The 19,245-nt window shown below is 44.3% G+C and overlaps 1 protein-coding gene across 6 annotated transcripts in view; it reads right to left on the bottom strand.

The window, feature by feature from the left end:
* Positions 1–3,213: 3,213 nt before the first annotated feature.
* SLC8A3 (solute carrier family 8 member A3) overlaps positions 3,214–19,245 on the bottom strand; it is a 142,883-nt gene continuing 126,851 nt past the window's right edge. For 4 of the 6 annotated variants that reach the window (XM_033187576.1, XM_033187578.1, XM_033187575.1 and 1 more), the window contains 4 exons: positions 11,015–11,139; positions 10,033–10,132; positions 7,762–8,037; positions 3,214–5,333 (listed from right to left, as the gene is read on the bottom strand). In XM_033187576.1, coding sequence (XP_033043467.1) covers positions 4,957–5,333; positions 7,762–8,037; positions 10,033–10,132; positions 11,015–11,139 — 878 coding nt within the window. In that variant the 3' untranslated portion in view covers positions 3,214–4,956. The remainder of the gene's footprint in view (positions 5,334–7,761; positions 8,038–10,032; positions 10,133–11,014; positions 11,140–19,245) is intronic. The other 2 variants (XM_033187579.1, XM_033187580.1) reach the window with 1 other exon arrangement.

Genomic DNA, 19,245 nt, shown 5'->3' on the forward strand with positions numbered 1-19,245 from the left:
TTCTGGGAAGAGCTTGAATTTGGAATCAGAAAACCTGTGTTTGTGTCTGCCTCTTACTATCTGCATTCTCCTGGGAAATCATCTAACCTCTCAGAACTTCGTTGATAAAATAAGGGTATCTACCACTTGTGGTTCTTATCAGACTCAAACACATGTATATGAAAGGCTTTTTGTAAACCACAAAAATCCACATAGACATAGGTCAGATTGCTCTTGGCCATCGATAGTAAAAATATCTATCTTTAATCACAAAGGGGAGTGTGGCAGAGGCAAACATTCAAACACATTTCATCCTTTTGCAGTATAGAATGGTCAGTGGGAAGTGGCTGCCCTGACAAGGATAATATCTCCTAGTCTCCGTTGCATGTGAGTAGGTTGAAGTGACCAGCTTTTACTAATAAAAGAATATGAGTGAAAGTAATGAGTACTACTTCAAAACCAAGGTAGTCAGAAGTGTGTGTGAGCTTTTTCTAATTTTTGTTCCATCTACTGCTAGACGAAGAACACTCCAGGGCCCCAGAGGCTGACAGAGTTACAAAATAGAAGGAAACTGAGTCCCTGAATCATCACATGGATGAAAGCCACCTGCTGACCAAGAACATCTTTATTGGATTATTACAGGAGTGAGAAATAAAATTTTATCCTGCTAAGGCATTGAAATATTGGGGTTTGTTTATTACAGCAGCTACCATTGCCTTAATGATAAATGAGCCAAAGAGGTGGGCATGTTGTGGCTATCAGTAAGAAGTGCTGAAAATGAACACATGCACAATGGCTAACAACGTCTTCTTCATATTGACTAATACACAGGCCATAGGGCCAAGGAGTTGCAAAGGGGCATCTGCAATGATATGTCAATTAAGGTAGCTGGGCAGTTTGAGTGTGTGCATGCACGTGTGCATGCATGTGTGCACACGCACACACACACTGCTTTTGTGTATATTCTAGGACCACAATATTAAAGCTAGAAGTAATTGGCTTCAGAGGTCTTTTATGAAAACCTCACTTATAGTTCAGGAAATTGTGATCCAGAGAGAAGATGGATCCAAAGAGAAGAGAGATTGTTAGTGGGGGCATCTAAACTAGTACCCAGGGCTTCAGATTCCTGGGATGCGTTCCTCAACTCTCCTCCTATTGTTCATTCCATCTCCTGTTTTGACAAAGCCTAACACCTGGATAACCCAGAAAGGACTCAGAAAATGGTAGTGATGATGGGCACAAATGGATTTTGTGATTTTGTATCTACCATTTAATCTGCTAAAAGACTTTTTTTTTTCATTTTTAACTTAGTGACTGGCAAAAAAACTGAATGAGGCTTTTAGTCCAACCTCTTTCCCTGCCTGCTTTTTGTGCTAATCTGTTACACTCACAAATCCCATTGACATCTCGTTCTCAGCTTCCATGGTAGGAATTGTGTTCCTGATGCTGCTTTCTCAGCCCCATTTTTGGCCATAAGTTTAAGCCCAGGACCCTATTGCAGACAACTTCTAAACCTCAGCAGAGGGCACAGTGGGGCCACAGTTAGGATCCACCTACCCTTAGCCTTCCTCTTGACTTCTATCCTAGCCATGCTGACTGCTGCCATTCCATGACTGTGCCATGTCATGCTTTACGCATGCGCCTTTGAATGTGCTGTTCACTTTTTGTCCATCCTTCAATATGAAGCCCCTCACCAAAGTAAATCATGATTTCATCTTCCTTCGAGATCCTACTTACCTGTTACATTCTCTGTGAAGTCTTTCCCAATTCTTCCAGGCTGAGTTAATGTTTCCTTCCATTGTGTTCCCATGGCACTCTGTTTAGGTCACTTTTAGAGTGCTCAGGGCATAGGACTGCCATTAGCATTTGCACTTTGGTGTCCACATGCATCATAAACCCCTTCCCATCACTTGGCTTTCCGAAGGGGCAATAGTACCTACAATGTGATCATCACCCTCGTCTCCTCACCTGGGTTGTTTGTACCAAGAGTGAACATTTGACACAAAGCACCCAATCCACAGGCACCCCAACACTGTGACTGCCTTCTACAAAGGATTCTGCCTTCTCAGAATGGCCCTCTGGAGATGGAGAGTTGGCCATATTCTCTCGATTGAGAATTTGCACTCAGAGGAAAAGAGGGAAGTTCCAGTTCATTGTGGTGACCAAAGCTGTGAGATCATGATATAATGTCAGGGCTGGTGACTGTGCTGGGCTGTGTGTAAGAAAATAAATCAGAGGAAGCACCTTGGGAGATAAAAGAAGAAGATGGGCCCAATGGGCAGAAGGAAGCAAGGGTGAGAGAGACCAGGTGGCCTGGGGAAGGTGGGGAGAGTGGGCTCAGTTCCTGATGGCTTTCAGGCTCCTACGGCCTGGCGGCTGTGCCTCCTGCCTTGGGTTCCACAAGATCCCCCCACCAGGCCTTCGCAGCATTGCCCCGTTCTTTGAACAGGTTTAGTGGGCTTCTGGATCACTTCCCTCATGTAGACTGTGAGATTTTTGTTTGTTTTGTTTTGTTTTAGACAGTCTTGCTCTGTCGCCTAGGCTGGAGTGCCGTGGCACAATCTCAGCTCACTACAACTTCTGTCTCCTGGGTTCAAGCAATTATTGTGCCTCAGCCTTCTGAGTGACTGGGATTACAGGCATGTGCCACCATGCCTGGCTAACTTTTAAAATTTTTAGTAGACCTGTTAGCCAGGCTTGTCTTGAACTCCTGACCTCAAGCAATCCACCTGCCTCTGCCTCCCAAAGTGCTGGGATTACAGGCATGAGCCACCATGCCCAGCCTAAAGTGTGAGTTTCTTGAGGTCAGGAACTATGTCTTGCTCTTCTTTGTATCACCAGAGTGTCATTCAATATATTCGACATGCTCCTAAATTGTTTGTTGAATGAATGATGAATAAATGAATGAGTGAAGACATGTCTGTTGGTAATAGGTTCAGGGCATTGTTTTCCTAGCTGGAGTCTGGCACGGCTAATGCCTTTCTGATACAGAAACCTCCTTCCTCCATAACTACCACAGCTCTTACTACTACTTACATCTTCCAACTTCGCAAAGTTCAGGTTTTGACAAGTGGCTTTTTCCTGAAGTACTTTTGCTTAAAATAGACAAGGTTTGACACATTGGCACCTGAGTGTGAGGGGTGGTGACACCTTGACCCGAGTCACGTCTCCTCAGAAGAAGCCCACTGTGGCCCCCTGGACCTTCCACTGAAGAAACACAGGGAGAAGCAAGCTGTATGTAGAGAGATATAAGTATAGCTTTTATTTTTTTTTGAACCAACCCAACATTTCCACTGGCAACTGTCAACATAGCTTATGACATGAGCACTGTTTCTTTTTTAGTTATTTTTTTCTTAAAAAATGTGTTTAAAATTAACAGGTGTTTTTCAATTTCTCCCCCCCTTAGAAAATGTATTTATGTCAATGCAGAAAGCCTAAAGATCCGTGGGCAGTTTCGTGATGACATCTTATGTCTGTTTATTTGCGTGTATGTGTGTGTGTGTTAAAGCCAGGTCCTTCCCACATTTGTTGGGAAAAGGTCTGTAGGGCACAGAGATCTCTTTCTCTAAAAACTCAGGCTCCACAGGATGATGACAACTAAGATTCCTCTTACTGGATCAAGAACTACCCCATAGGCTGGAAAAAGAGCTTCATGAAGTTTAAAAACAAGCAGGAACGTGGGAGAAATGAGGAATTCCAGTTCCTGTCTTGTAAAAATGCTTTCCTATGTGAACTGAGGGACCAGGAGAGGTGAAGGGAGCCCCTTGTTCTCTTATAAAATCTCTAAGTTTTTACACTACTTCAAGAAATATAGTCAGCCCTCTTTGTATAGAGCATTAGGAAGCAAGAGAGTGGTGAAGGTGACATTTCTCAGGCACACTGACATTTAAAATACAAACTTTTCACTTAAATCTCTCACTGGTTGGATAGCTCTTTTCTCCTGCCTCAGGTACAAAGTCAAAGATACTAAGAAGGGCTGAATCCCTTTTGTTCTTCCAGTAGCCCTTTGTCATCACACACCATTCCTATTTTTGTCCCATCTCTCCTACTTGGTGGGTCTTCCTGCAGAAGGATACACAAGTGGACATGGACACAATAAGACACACAGAACTGGAAAGACTTGGGCAAAGAGGGACAATTGCTTTTTGTATTTGACTTGATTCAACATAAGTATAAAAAGCTCCTCCTGCTCCAGTTGAAGCTCCTGTAAGATCTTTAGTACCCTGCATGGGTGAGTGAGCTTATTTCTACCCCAACGCCATCACTCCTCCCAAGAACTCAGAGAAAACAGTGAGATGGGGAACTGGATCTTGATGGAGCCAAGGGGTGGTGGGAGAGCATGTGTCTGAAAATTCATGTTTCTCTCTGTTGGCTCAGACCTGTAATTCCTTCGTGGCACCTTTTTCACTCACTTCAGAAAAAAAAAAAAAAAAAAAAAAGACAAAACAAAATAATAAGCAAAACCTAATGGCAAAATGAAAGCAACCACAATAATGACTACAATGAAAAAAGAACCCCACCCTAGCCACATGAGTGTGACTCATTTTCACGTCTTATCAGCTGAGTGAGATAATAGGGACATATGAAATTGGGCAGAGAGGAGAAACCCTGCCTCCAAAGAAATGAGAGGCAAAGGAATAATCAGAAGGTGGAATAATCAGAAGGAGGTGAAAGGCTCTGACCTTTGCTTTGGGTCAGGGATACGAGGAGGAGATGGGGTGGAGGTGGATTTGTTGCTGTTGTTTGTTTGTATTTAATTAAACACTGTGTAAAGTCGGTGATTCCTCCATTGTTTGATTGATTAAGACTTTGCCCTTTCAGTTCATTGCCAGGGCCTAAGTTGGGTGAAGTTCCTGGGGCTTGGGTCCTGATGCTGCCTCTCTAGGACAACGCAGCCTGGAGAGGTCACTGGTGGGGAAGTGCCCTTCTCTTAGGAGAAGTCCTAGGCCTGCCCTGTCGGAGGCTCTGTTCTGCGGCTCAGAACCCCTTAATGTAGCAATAGGCCTCTAGTGTGGCAAAGAGTATGTAGAGGAGCCACAGGCTTACAAAGAGCCATGTCGTGGCGAGCTTGCAGCCACGGGGGCCACCAAGCTCCCCTCCCAGGTGTGGCCGCCGTCGGTACAAGAGCACGCTGATGCAGACAAATGCAAAGATGGTGAAGAGGGTGACGGAGAAGGCCAGCGTGCCAGCTGATACGTGGAACTCCTGTCCCTGCAGAGCCCAGTAGATGGCAGCCACGGACCAGGCCAGGCCAATGCCCAGGAAGACGTTGACGGCGTTGCTGCCCGTCACGTTGCCAATGGAGGCGTCTGCATATACATCCTGGAGGGCAGCAGCTTTGCTGGCAAACGTATCTGGAAAAGGACAGAGACACATGGGAGCTGGCAGGAGGCTAAGGTGTGCAAGGTCTGTCTTCCAGTATGCCCAAAAAGCAGCTTGAGCTGGTGGGCTGAGCCTAGGAATGAGAGACAAGGGCTAGGGGGCCACTCCTACCTCCTAGCTCTGCCACAAGCAAGCCGTGCGGCTCTGGGTAGGTCACATCCCTAGTCTGGGATTCCCATCCCTCATCTGCAGTGATCTAAAAGGTTCTGAAGGGCTTTCCAGTTCTGATATTTACTGAGTGGGCTTATTGTTCTCCTTTGACTACTTTTTCGGTAAGGGAAGTTTGCCATCCCATAATATCTCCCCAGGGAACCTTGACACCGTGGGAAGCTGCTTGGAGTAGATGCCTGATTTTAACTGTCATATGGGGCATTTATTCACAAACCACCAACAGTTATTGAGCAATGCCTACTGACTCAGCACTGGGCGAGGTACTGGATTTTGGGGACAGAGGACACACTGGGGAAGCATGGTGGTGACATGCAGGGTGAACTGTGGATTCAAGGAAGACGGGGCTCTGTCTTTGTGGTTTTTATGTGTATCACAGGGCCTTGCAGGGTGTTTGACTTTAGATCTTGGTACAGATTGTAGCTATAGGGAGGACTGTCAGAGACATCTAGCCCAATCCTTTTATTTTACAGGTAAAAATAAGGGTCAAATAATTTACCCAAGGTCACATAGGATGTTAGCAAGAGACTTGACCCTAAAGCCCTCAGTTAAGGACCTTTTCCATACCATCAACTATATCCAAAGAACTTCAGCCAAAGCCACTAAATCAGATGAGTGGATCACAGGATAACCTTCTTAAAGCCTCAAATGCTGTTAGCTGTTGTCTTGGCCAATTGCAAGGACTTGGAGCTGCCCAAAGATAGCTGCCTGGTTTGCTTCATTATTGCCATTTTTTTTAGATCTCCCAGAGAAAATCTCTTACCCTGTCTTGCCTATGGCCTTGTTTTTTTGTTTGTTTTTGTTGTTGTTGTTGTCGTCGTCGTTTGCTTCTGATCCTCTGATATTTCTTCCCACCTCTATGCTTTCCCCCATATTTCCTCCCTCCCCTCTGACAGTTCAGGTTCCCCAAGGCTTGGAGAACAGAGATCACAGGGCATCTCATCCACAGGCCTTCCCGGGATCATCCATCTAATTTCCAACCTCCTGATGCATTTCCACGATAGCTAAATCTCTTGCATCACTAATGGACAAATAATCCCACTGGCCTGCACTGGGGTTTTGGAAAGAGGTTTTCCTAGAATTTGATGTGAATTCAGCTACTGTCTTGAAGGATATATTTGCTTGGTACAGGAAAGATTTCTCTTGGTCCAGCCAGAAGAGTCCTGTCTGGTGAGATTTAGCCTAACCTCCTGCAGGAGGATGCGCTCTGTTTCTTTCTGGGGCAATTGGGATGCCAGCTCCCTGGCAGAAGTTCAGAGTTCAGAGGCCCCAAAGCCCCTAACTAAATTTAGTAAAGAACCTGGGCTAGTGCAGCCCCTCTCTACCTGCTAACTCTTACATTCAGGCCCAGCTTCCGTCCTTATGCAGTACCTTTTCTTTTTCTTCTTAAGATTTAACAAGATAACTTAAATTATAGTAGTTGAGTGTTATCTCCTTCACTAGATTATAAACTCCACGTGGAGAAGGAAGCATGTGTATCTTGCCTTTCGCTATAGTCCCAAAAACTAGCACAATACTGTAACAGGCATAGTACGTGCTTAGTAAATATTTATTCAACGAATAAAGGAATGTCTGCTCCTTTTTGTTTGTCTCTGAGTGTTCCTAAGAAAAAGAAAAAGTATGTAATTCATCCTATAAAAAGATAAAAGCTGTGGAGCTTCCTTTGCCTGTTCTGCTAGGAGATGCTTTGTACTCACAGTGTCCTTCCAAGTAGAGGAGGCCAAGAATGTATGCGGGCATTTCTCCTTTGATATCTTTGAGTTGGCTAATCTTTAACCTCTCAGAGATCACCAGAGGTAAATAGAAGGAGAACAATATCTACATTCTTTTAATTTCACTGTTTGCACCTATTCACATAATGTGGAGGTTAAGAAATTGGACCACTTACTTGGGCATGTAGCTTAACCTCTGTGGGCCTCAGTTTCTTTGTCTGTGAAGTAGGGATAATAACTTAGTATATTTAATAGGGCTTTGGGAAACATTACAGGGAGAAAATGTAAACGTGTAAATTGCTGAACACACATAGTGTCTGTCACATTGAAAGTGCTCAAGAAATATTAGCTGTCATTACTAATGTCATTAGTTATCTCTGATTGACTTTTGTGCACTTTAAGGGCAGAGGCTCTGTTAAGTTCAGATCTGAGATGGTATGGAAGATAATCAGATGGAGTCCAGTGGTCCTTTGAACCAGGTAAAATCCTCTTTGCAAATTCAAGCACCTCTCACTCTCACCTGGGACAGAGGTGCCAAATGCCACGAAAACAACAGCTGTGACTGAATCCTTGAGACCAATGGTGCAGCCGAAGTGCGAGGCCAGGTCCCCAATGATGGCGGTGAGCATGCCGATGATGAGGATGGAGACGGCGAAGCAGGCCCAGCCGTGGCAATACTCTGTGGGGGGCACACAGGCAAACAGCACCTTCCAGAAGACTGTCAGGAAGTGCATGACGTAGTCAAAGCAGGAGGGCAGCCTCTCCTCCCCGGATTCATCCTCATCCTCATCCCCTGCTGGAGGCAAGATAAACAGGCAAGAGAAAGGGTAGTGAGGTCAGATAATCATTCACAAGGAAGTCAAGCCCAACCTGCACCACAGGCATCATCCGCTAGAAGGGGACTCCAGCTGTCTTCCGGGCAGCTGACGGGGGCCAGGGCCAGGATGCCAGAAAATAGTTGGGAAACAATTTGGTATGCCTCATCGGTCAGTTTGAATGCAGGGCACCAAGGCAGAGTGGGAGAGAGAGGGCCAGGGAATAAGGAAGAAAACAAAGAAGGAGATTAAGACGGACAAGACAGTGGAGCAGAAAGAAAGGAGGATGCAAACCATCATTCTCAGCAAACTTACTCAAGAACAGAAAACCAAACACCACATATTCTCACTCATAAATGGGAGCTGAACAATGAGAACACATGGACACAGGGAGGGGAACATCACACACCAGGGCCTGTCAGGGAGTGGGGACTAGGGGAGGTATAGCATTAGGAGAAATATGTAATGTAGATGACGGGTTGATGGGTACAGCAAACCACCATGGCACGTGTATACCTACGTAACAAAACTGCATGTTCTGCACATGTACCCCAGAACTTAAAATATAATTTTAAAAAAAGAAAGAAAGGAGAACGTACAGGCTGCATTTTGTCGTCTAGGCAAAGAAAAGTGAAATCAGTTCAGCATGGCCACTCTTCACTGGACACCAGCAGGGCTCCTCTCAAATTTTCTGACTTGACTGCTGCAATAACCATTGTGGTTCTGGTTATTATCTGTCCCCTGAGGAATGGCTGTCATTCCAGGTCATGAGAATATATTGCAGAGCCAGTGCCATCCTCCAAATATCTCATGGGAAAGAGCAGGATGGGCCTTGATTGTCCTTGCCAGGAATGTGGGCAGAGTTGTCCACTCAGCAGCCTTGGAGGGGAGGGTGTGCTGAGGCATGCCTGTGCCTTGCCAATGGCAACCTCTGTCATGTTTTGGCATAACCGGTAGAAGCCGGGTTTTGAAAGAACAGGAGTCAGAACACTTGGGTTCTCATTCCAGCTTTGCCATGAAGAAAATCTGTAAGCTGGGGTAAATAATCTCTTATTTCTGAACCCCAGGCCCCTCCTTTGTAAAAGGAGCGGGGTAGATGATGTGGCCTATATTCCGTGTATTGTCTCAAAGGGGCACAGTCAGGTCATCAGAGGGGGAGCTAGAAAGATCTAAAGCAGGCAATGAGAAAAGTGGGGCAGCAGCAGCAGCAAACCTCTCTTCCTGGCTGTCCTTTTGCTCTGGCTCTGGGGCCTTGGGGATATGACCCTGTGGGTTGCTATGACAACAAAGCCTCTCAATAAAATACAAGGCCAGTAGTGCTCGGCAGTGCAAGGAGGCCTCAGTGGTGCTGAGGTGATAGTGACGGTGGTTGGGAGACCCTTTCCGTCCTTGTTCCAACCAGCAGTCCCCACAGGCTGCTGGGACTCCTGGCTGTGCTGTGGGTCGTTACTGAGGGAGCCTGTCAGTAAATGCCGAGGGAGGGGTTTGGAATCATCCAGGGTGTTTTGTTGGACAGTTGATGCAACACATTTTATAAACTCCTAACTCCCACATCTCTAAATCAGAATTGTCCCACATTTTACAGAAGAGGGGGACCAAACAAAAGAAAAGGAAGAAAGACAGAAATCAGAATATATTGAGTTTGGATTTTATACAAGACTCTGTACTTTTCTACCTTTCTGAGAAAGGTAGCAGTAGTTCCCCTTTGGGATGAGGACATTGAGGTCAGAGAGGGCACATTGTTCCACTTCACACAGCAGAGCAAGGATTTGAAACCAGAGATAGTCATGTTTTTCAGTTACGCCACGGTTCTTTTCCAAAGTGATCCAGTGAGGCAGTAGGCACCTAGGACTAGAGCTGGGAAGACTGAACACATAGGCCTGCCCAGGGACTGGCCGACTGTTAACGTGGCTTTACGCTTCCTTCTTAGAGGTTGCCTGCTTCTCCCAGCAAGGCCAGCCTGAGACGCTTCTCACCTGCACTGACGGTGATGGCCTCCATGAACTGGTCCCTCCAGGAATGGGTCCCCACAACCAAGGCCAGGTTTGTCTTCTTGATCAGTTTGTCCACCGTAGTCTGTTAGGAAGAGAAAAACTTGGAACCATGAGGTTAGAATGCTCAGAACCAATGAGGAGTCTGGTTCTTCAAAGGAATGAAAGATGCCCTGTCTCCAGGGTGTTCTGACAGTTATGCATGGAATGGCCTTGGGCGATCTCTTTTGAGTCAATCCTTCTATTTCCCTTTGTTTTTGGTTGTAATCTTTTTGTTTTGTGTTGTTTGAGACAGGGTCTCACTCTATCACCCAGGCTGGAGTGCAGTGGTGCAATCATGGCTCATTGCAGCCTCAACCTCCTGGACCTAAGCCATCCTCCCACTTCAGCCTCCTGAGTAGCTGGGACCACAGGCATGTACAACCATGCCAAGCTGATCTTCATTTTGTTTTATTTTTTGTAGAGATAGGGTCTCCCTATGTTGCCCAGGCTGGTCTCAAACTCCTAGGCACAAGGGATCCTCCCACCTCGGCCTCCCAAAGTGCTGAGATTACAGGTGTGATTCCCTCACTCCCTGGCCTGGTTGTGACTTTTGAAATTGGCTATTTAGAGTAATACAATAAAGAATAATAATAATGATGTTAATATATTTTGCCCTGTAGTAGTGAGTTTTAATATTTTTGCTTTAAAAATACAGTTAAACAGTAGTGATAATACATCTCAGGACTTTCTAGACCACTTATTTCACATTCTATGCTATGTTTCCTCACAATATTCCTCGCATACAAATGGCCAGCACTATTTGTTTCATGTTACAAATGGAGAAACTGAGACCTGGGGTGAGTAAGTGATTTGTTCAGTTTCAACTTCACATATTCACTAGTGTAAGTGGAAAAAAACACCCCAGGTCTTCTGCCTCCCACTTTAATTTATTTATTATTCAATTAGACCTCACTGTTTGCCTGACCTTGAACTCATAGGACTCTTCGATGATGACTTCTAGTTTGGGGTGTTCACCCAATACTGGCTTTCCCATCTCTGCTATCCTCTTGGCCTCTTCTTCCTCCATAGTCAGCTTCCTGTCTGTCAACTCTGCAACAAAACAAAATTGGACTCACTTTAACACCTTTTCCATTCCCTGAAAGGATACAGCTCAGAGTATTAGACATGGGCAGTGGGTACAAAGCAAGTAACTCTTGGGAATGGGGAATTTATATATATTTTTAGTGCCTCTTTTTATGAAGTACTAAACACTTTATAATCAGACCATGAGAATGTGCCTTGCAGGCTGGGATAAGCATTCCTCTTTCTCTTTTATATGTGGGTGGACAACCTGATCCAAAGGTCTCCTGAGAAATAGCATCAAGTGAAGTTCTCAAGACATTCAGTGAGATGTTGGGGAACTGGGAAGAAAGGGCAAGTGTTTTGACTCTGAACTATTTTGAACTGTTGGGCCTGTTTGTTCAACCACTTCCTGTAAGAGTTCTTGAAGGTGCAGAAGCACATTTATTCCACGGAAATGTCTACTGGTTTCACAGCATCTTGACTCATTTACCAATAGTCCCTTCTCATGTTGAACAGTTTTTTTTTTTTTTTTTTTTTTTTTCCATTTTGGCTGGTGAGTCCATTTTAAGACCACTTCTCCATGAAGACATGTTTTCTGGATTAGAGTGATATAGAGATTGAATCTTTTTATTCCCCTTTGATTTGAAAATTGCTCTTGGCAGCTTGTTTCTTTCAGAGCTCATTTAAACATCTTCCCATCCAAGTCCACATTCTCACAAGCAATTAATTCTTTTATTCAGCTCCTTAATTGTTTTCATTCCACACAGTAAACCTCCCAGGGGAATCCTGTAGTCCTTGGATAATCTCAAGGACAAAATGGGTCAGAGGCCAAGAAGGTCTTTTCTCTCTAGCTGGGTAATTGGTGAAGCAAGGGGAGTCATGAGACTCCAGCTCTCGAGTTTGCAAGGAAAGAAATTCACTGAAAAGTCTATAAGCCAAGGGTTTAAGTTACCAAACAGAGAGCCTTATATTTTATGTAAGAATTTTCTTAGTTGGCCTGCCGGAAGATGGTATGAGAGTGTGAGGAGACTTCCTGAGCTCGCTGTTTTGCTCAGTGTTTCCGGCACCAAACACAGAAGGCAGTCCTAAAATGTCTGGGAGCTGTCCGTGGTGCTGTCCTTCCTCTCATGCTGGTGGCCACTTTTGGAAACAATGTTTTTCTCAAGGATCCATGTCTTTCTGCATATTTCCAAGTCAGCAGACATCCTCTAGCAGCCTGACTTCATTTAGGCTATTGAATTTGAGTCTCTGATTAGTTAATTATGAAGGTAAATCTGGGTGAATCTAGGGTTCTGGCTATGAGGTCAGCAACCCTAGAAGCCAGACTGCAAGCTACTCTGGGAAAAAGCTCTTAGAAAAACACACACAGATTCCATTACTTTTCCTTTACTTGCAGGTTTAAGCACCATATCACAATGCCTATCTTAGCAGTGACAGTTTTATTCCACTCCTTCCTCCTCAATTCCCCCATGTCATACTTTACATGTGACACAATAACTTTATACCAATATAATGAGCTCTCCAGTGACATATAAAGGTACCTGTCTAACCCCTTGTCCACCTATCAATCTAGCACCATATCCATCTGGCAGGATATTGATCTACTTACTGACCTGTCCACCCCTGTGGTGACAGTCAGTTTTTCCATCTAGCTTTCTGCAAAAAATCCCACTGGCAAATAACCAGTCCTTTATCTTTGGATCTCCCACAGTCCCACAGAGGCTCTCGGTATATATTTGTTAATTGATTGAGTCACACGCCTTTAAGTTAATTCTAGTTTCTAGTTTCTTGGTTTGGCAATAATTCCTGCCTTTTTCTATTTTTGTCATGATCATTCCTTTAAATTCAAATTTTGTTTATTTCTTGAGAGAATTATAAGTCTCCAATTCAGAGGACCATAGTGATTCTGATCACTTGTTTATGTGACTCCTCAGAATTTCAAGTAAAAAGAATAAATGGCAGGTGATCTAGATATTCAGACTGAGTAAATAAACTCTCAGTTCTAGGAACAGGAAGAGAGGCTGGAAGGGGAGAGAGAGATAGAACATGAATAGGATGGAAGATTGAACAAATATTGAAAGGACAAAGAGCTTGCCAGGCCAGGCAAGAATAGGACGTTGTGAACACTCTGCAGAGTGATGCAGCTAGTGCTCTTCCTGCAAGGTGCCTGAGCTTGGGAGGGTGGCTCAGAATGAACATATTCACTCTCTGTCTTTCACCACCAGGCACATTAATCACGTTTGCCTGTCCACCTAGGAAAATTAAAACCAGGATTTGAGGTTTCCAACGAGTTGAAAGGCTAATCAAGTGCTCCTAAATTAAAGATTTGCAGATTGAAAGAGCTAGGAAAAGAAACATTTCCTTTTTCCCATTTTAGCTTCTATTGATGTTTGCAAATATGTTAAAAGTAGAAAGAAACTTAAATTAAATCACAATCTTTGTTATGCATATATGTGGGGTAGGGTGGAGGAAACAGTTGGAACAAAGAAGGCTTACATACCTTCACAGGCAAGAGGATGAGTGAAGTAGAGAAGAAAAACCCAGTGCTAGGAAATCAATACCCTGGGAGAAGAGTGAAGAACAGAGGGTTGGGGATAGCCCTTATCTTGTTGGTATAAAAAAGAAGCAAAAAGCCAAGGAAGCTGGAGTGATTGTGTTTTCTCCACAAAATAAAAATGTAGGAGTTACCTACATTTTTTTTTTTGTTTAAGGCTCCCAGAAGGCAAATGTCCTTACTATGTACACCACCCCTTCCTGAACCCAGGATGTAGCCTGTAGGTGACTTTGAATACCAATGAACTCTGTAAGATGTTTTGCCTCTTAAGTGACCTTAACATTTTTTTTCTGTGTTCAAAGAACTGATGAAATGTAAGATGTTCTTTTAAAATATACTGAAACTGTCTTGTGTAGGCCTCTCTGCTTGCACAAAGAGTTATAGTATTGCTAGACATGCTGAAAATGCTTTCATATCTGCTCAGGAAGTTGAATGTTGTTTATGATTGGTTTCCACTCACGCAAGCATACTCTCAAAGTAGGTGCATGTCCTCTACAGCATCTAGATTCTGCACGAGAATCTCTCCAAACTAAATTCTCTAAAATTTATATTTCCAGCCAGAACACTGCCCCAACCCCCTATCCTAATTCATCTTGTTCATGGTACATAGGACTTTAAGGGTCAATGACAAATGAACCAAAATTCTAGCAATTTAAGCCTCTGCTGTGATGAGATGGAAGAGCTCCAGGACTGGTAAAATTCCAGATTATTTAAAAATTGCTTTTCCTATTCTCACAGCAGGTTTGGTGATTTTCCCTGGAGCCCTTGGGATTAAAGCATTTTTTTTTTCAAATCCTATCACAATTACGTTAGGAGATTCCAGCTCTGAATCTCACTGTCTCTTCCCCCACAACATGAGATGGCAGATGAATTAAGACTCAGGAGAAGTCTATGACCCACCATCTCCTTGGTAAGCTTAATTTCTCTTCCTGGTCCCAGAGAGGATCAGCTATGCTTTTACCCACATTCACAGACAGAAGTGATGCTCAAGGAATTGCCTTCCTCACAATTGCTTTCTCATAATTGCTTCATGTGGGAAAATAAATCTCCCAGTCCTTGGGAGAAATTGTCAGGTTAACTTGAGCCTGCAGTTCTTATTCAATAAATCAAAGGACATTGGTCTTAAACCAAATAATGGCACCGGCAAGAAGTGGAAAGAAAAGAGGGGGGCAAGACACCTCTTACCTGGAGATAACAGGAGCGCTGTTTGCAAATGGATACCAGACAAGTGGAAGAAAGAAAAGGAAAGAACATTAAAGTCCCATCTTGAAAGTATTCCCAGGTTTTGTGGTTGCTGGCAGCATAAGGAAAGCAGTGAGCTTAGTAGGTGAGAGCTCAGCAGCCACATGCAAAAAGCAGCTTTGGAGCATGCACAGAGCAGCAGCAAGAGGTGTGAGCCACCAGAGAGGCTGCTGAGCACCAGGTCCCTGGTGAGGGCATTTGCTCCCATGCTTTCCTGGCTACCTTAAGGGCTAGGAATGGAGGAATGAGGATGGGGAACCAAGTGGGTGGGTTGGTCACTCATGACTGTGTAGGTTATCAGGTTATCACATCCATTCTGTAAAAAAAGGAGTGAGAATCCAGTTATCATGAAAACTGTGTAAGTTGCAACCCTGCCAGAGTGGCTAACTTATCAGTGGCAAAAATGACCATGGGGCTTGAATGGGAGCTCAAGAAAATAGGTAGTATTGTGCAAGAGTAGAACAGTGCCCAGGTCTATGTCTTCCATCCCTAACAACTTAGTTGAACTCATGCTCAGCTTCTCAGTACCCATAAGGTTTCCATGACCACAAATGCCTTCCTAGCTACCATGTTGACTAGAACTTTGACTTCCCCTAAAAGGATGACTTAGCAAAAAATGTAAGTCCTGCAGAATGTTTTCCTTGAATGGTTTGTCTTTACTATAGATCTATCCTGGAGGTTAGGGCTATGGGCTCCTGCCATTTTGTATCACCTCTGCTAAGCAAAGTCCCTGCATGTGGTAGTGTTCAATTAAGTTTGGCTGTTTGCTGTCTATTTTGGCAACTGTCTTTTCCATAGATCTCATGGTGCTGCATCTCTGGTTGGGTGATCTTTCTGTTTCAGAAAGGACAGGCTAAATCAGAGTCCAGGTATTCTGGAACAGAGAAACAGTCATACCAACAGCTATACACAGATGGGAGATGACAAATGCAAGGTTCCTACGTGGACTGGGAAACTGAGTTAAAGACACATCCAATACAGGTTGTCTCTAGCCTTGAATTTGTACTTATGCTGAACCCTCTTAGAGTTTAAGATCTAAGAATTAAGGAAACTCTTGTGACACACCACATTTTCATTTCTATGGTATCTTAGTACAGCGCCTCACTCCTTGGCTCTCAGATAAAGGTCTGGGAAGAGCTTGCCACATATTCGTGGTGTAGTTGGTGACTAATAGAGATTGCTGAGGAAGGAGTGTGTGTTGTGGGGGAACCAGGGGGGACATGTCTGTGAATTTTTCTTTTTTTTCTAAGAATCTGCAGGAATGCAACTCAGGCCTGTGATCAATCACCCTATATTCATAGCCACTAAGACATATGTGGATCCAGAGTCTGCATGATACATAAACAAGGCAGTTCACTTTTTTAGGTATCTCTCATGTAGAATTCCAAAGGTTAATGGATCAATGATTTTCCTCACTACATTGAGATAGATAAATACAGATAGGCAGATGGATGAATAGATAGATAGATAGATAGATAGACAGATAGATAGATAGACAGACAGATCGATAGATAGATAAGCAAGAGCTTGTTTATTCTGCTCCTTCCAGGAGTTTTCATGGAAGAGCTCCTCCTGGCCCCCAAGTTCCAGGGGAGATCAGAGATCCCAGCACACAAATGAACACAGGTGGGTCAAAGGCAGCTCTTCCAGAAAGGTCCCTGATGCCCTGGTTTTCACTCATACATGCCACCGAACATCTGGCCCATTCCTAGAGTAGTGAGAAGGCCTGCAGTCCGCTGGAATTCCATCATTCTCTGGTCATTGTCTCCATGAATCCAAGACTATCTGCTTAGCAGTTATAGATGGGTCAGTGAGATCTGGGTAGGCCAGCTTTGACTGACACAATACCTCGAGGGTGTTTTTCCTGCTGCTGCTCATGAGAGAAGCTGGAGCTGAACTTTCCCCTGTATTGATCTCCCAGGTCAGGTGAGAGTCATTTATTCCTGCTCAGACACTCCAGGGACAAGCTGGAAAGAGCGTAGCATGGTGAGTAATTAGGAAGCATCTGGGCAGCTTGTCAAGATGAGCCCATGGATGTGGAAAAAGGAGGACCAAACAGGTCCCATTCTCGAGAGAGAGAGAGAGAGAGCTTTTCTTTCCACCCCAAGGCTTCCAATGTCCAGGCCCAGGCCCAACAGTTTTGATTATGTTGCTCAGTGTTGCTCTCAGAAGTCCACTTCTAGACTCCAGAGCAACTGTGTTTCCTATTCAGTCTCCCTTTTTTCCTTCCCTTTTTTCCAACCCCCAGCTCATCCAGAGCTTTTGATCTCAACTCCGAAGTCTGTTTTGTTTGCCAAAAATAGAGTCCTCCTATTTCAAAACCAGTCTTTCATTTTTTAATGCAATTGTCATTTTGACCATGCAGAGACTATGCCATTCTGAATGTTTCAGACTCTCCCATGCAGTAGTGATAATGAAAAGCAATTTCCACTGTTCTGTCTCTCACTCTGAGAACAGCGGGGAATTCTGGAAATTTGGATGGGTTTCCATTTGCTTCTGAGTCTAGACAATCAGGTTTTATGACCTTTCACCTTATGGTCTAATGTCAAAATACGGGAAGGACTGAAGAAACTGGAAATTAACCCCCTAGAAAATGTAGACAATAAAATAGGCAGCTGGGAAATTGACACAGTTCTTGTTGGCACTGTTCATCTTGGCATCTCGGTCACTGGGGAGATCTAGAGGCACATTACACAGACAGCTTGCTGAAATCCTTGTCTTCTCACCTACTCCCTCCACCAGGGTGTTGCCAACATTTCCTTGGACAAAGAATCCAGTGCAAAACAGGAAGATGTCCTCAAATGGGGATTAACCATAGACATTTGCATTTATTTAGGTCTCCTGAAGACTTACCTTGGGTCACTCTCTGTCTTACTGTTGGTAGAGGTTTTTAAGGGAGGCATAAAAGAAGACCCTCTTTACTGGTGGAATAAAGGAATATATGGACTTCCAACTCTTCCTCTTGTCTGGAGCCACTGCCTTCCTTCCTGTACGCTGTACAATCCTTTGTGCTGCTTTCATTTGCATCTAAGTAGTTTGGACTGTGGAAAGTGATGAAAGTGACTTACAGTTGGCCTTGGGTATCTGCTGCTTCCGACCAATTATGAATATGTGGAATAAATGCTTAAGGGAGGTGGCAATGAGGTAGGACAAGTACTGAATCAACCTCTGAGAATATTATTGGTGGCAGGAACTGGAAGTCAGGCAAGAATACAATGTGGAAAACAATGGAACCAGAGATAATTTCTTTCTTCCAGCACTCTTTGGTAGTCAGGCTGAGGGCAACATTTTATTGAGCAGCTGAGAAGAGAACCAGCAATGGAAGATGGAGAAGAGTTCTGCCCCTAGAGCATCAGGTATGTCCAAACCAGTGCAGGCACAGAAGTGGTCAGCTCTGCAGGAGAGTCCCCAGCAGACAGTGAGAACTGACCGATCACACTGAAAAGGCCTGTAGAGGATCCTTTGGGAATGTTGTTGCTGAATCTCTTAGATCCGTCCTCGTGTGGAAAGTTTTATGCTGCTCTTCGTCACATGAATATGAACTAGTTGCAGTATGATCACCCCTTTTTGACAAACAGGTGGATTTCACTGCTCCATTTGCTAGGAGGCTCCCAGCAGCATATCTCTCCTGAATGGGAGTATGAATGTCCTCTTGCTATTTCCCAGGAGCACCCTAACCTATTCCCACATCTATGTCTCCAACACATTCAAAGCAGTGGCTTCTAATCATTTTCTTCAAGGGAAGAAATCCTTCCTTATATCTACCCTGGTTGCAACATAATCAGCCCCTGAGGGAAGAGCCCCTGGCAGGTATTCTCAGAAGTATGTCCTAAGGAAAGCAGGAGATGAAGCCACTTCTCTAGTGTGGGGTGAGGGCTATCTTGGGATCTGGGCGATATGCTCACTTGCAGATGCCAAACAAAGGCAGACATCTGTGAACTTTCCAATACCTGTCTTTCAGGGATCAGCACCAACTGCATCATTTATAGTATCTTCTGTTGGAAAAGCCACAAGTCAACACTCCAGGCCTACCCAATGTCAGTCTTTTTCTGGAGCCCCTGGCTACGGGAATTTTCATACCTGGAACTACTTCCTTCCCTTCGGGAACTCTCAATTTTCTGCTTTAGAGGTTGCATTGTCCCAAAGTAGCCTGAATAAGGTACTTAACCTTGGGCTAGAAACAAACAGAGAATGGGATGGGGTGGGATGCCCCGAGGAGGAAGAATAGCTCAGGATTCCAGATTGCATGATTACTTCAGAAGTCAACTCTCTCTCCGAGAGCTCTCAGAAGCCGTGGCCTCTGACAATTGGTACACTTTCCCATGCCACGGTCTGCC

This window comes from Trachypithecus francoisi, unplaced genomic scaffold, assembly GCF_009764315.1.
Source record: "Trachypithecus francoisi isolate TF-2019V2 unplaced genomic scaffold, Tfra_2.0 Lachesis_group3, whole genome shotgun sequence".
In the NCBI taxonomy this organism is placed as follows: domain Eukaryota; kingdom Metazoa; phylum Chordata; class Mammalia; order Primates; family Cercopithecidae; genus Trachypithecus; species Trachypithecus francoisi.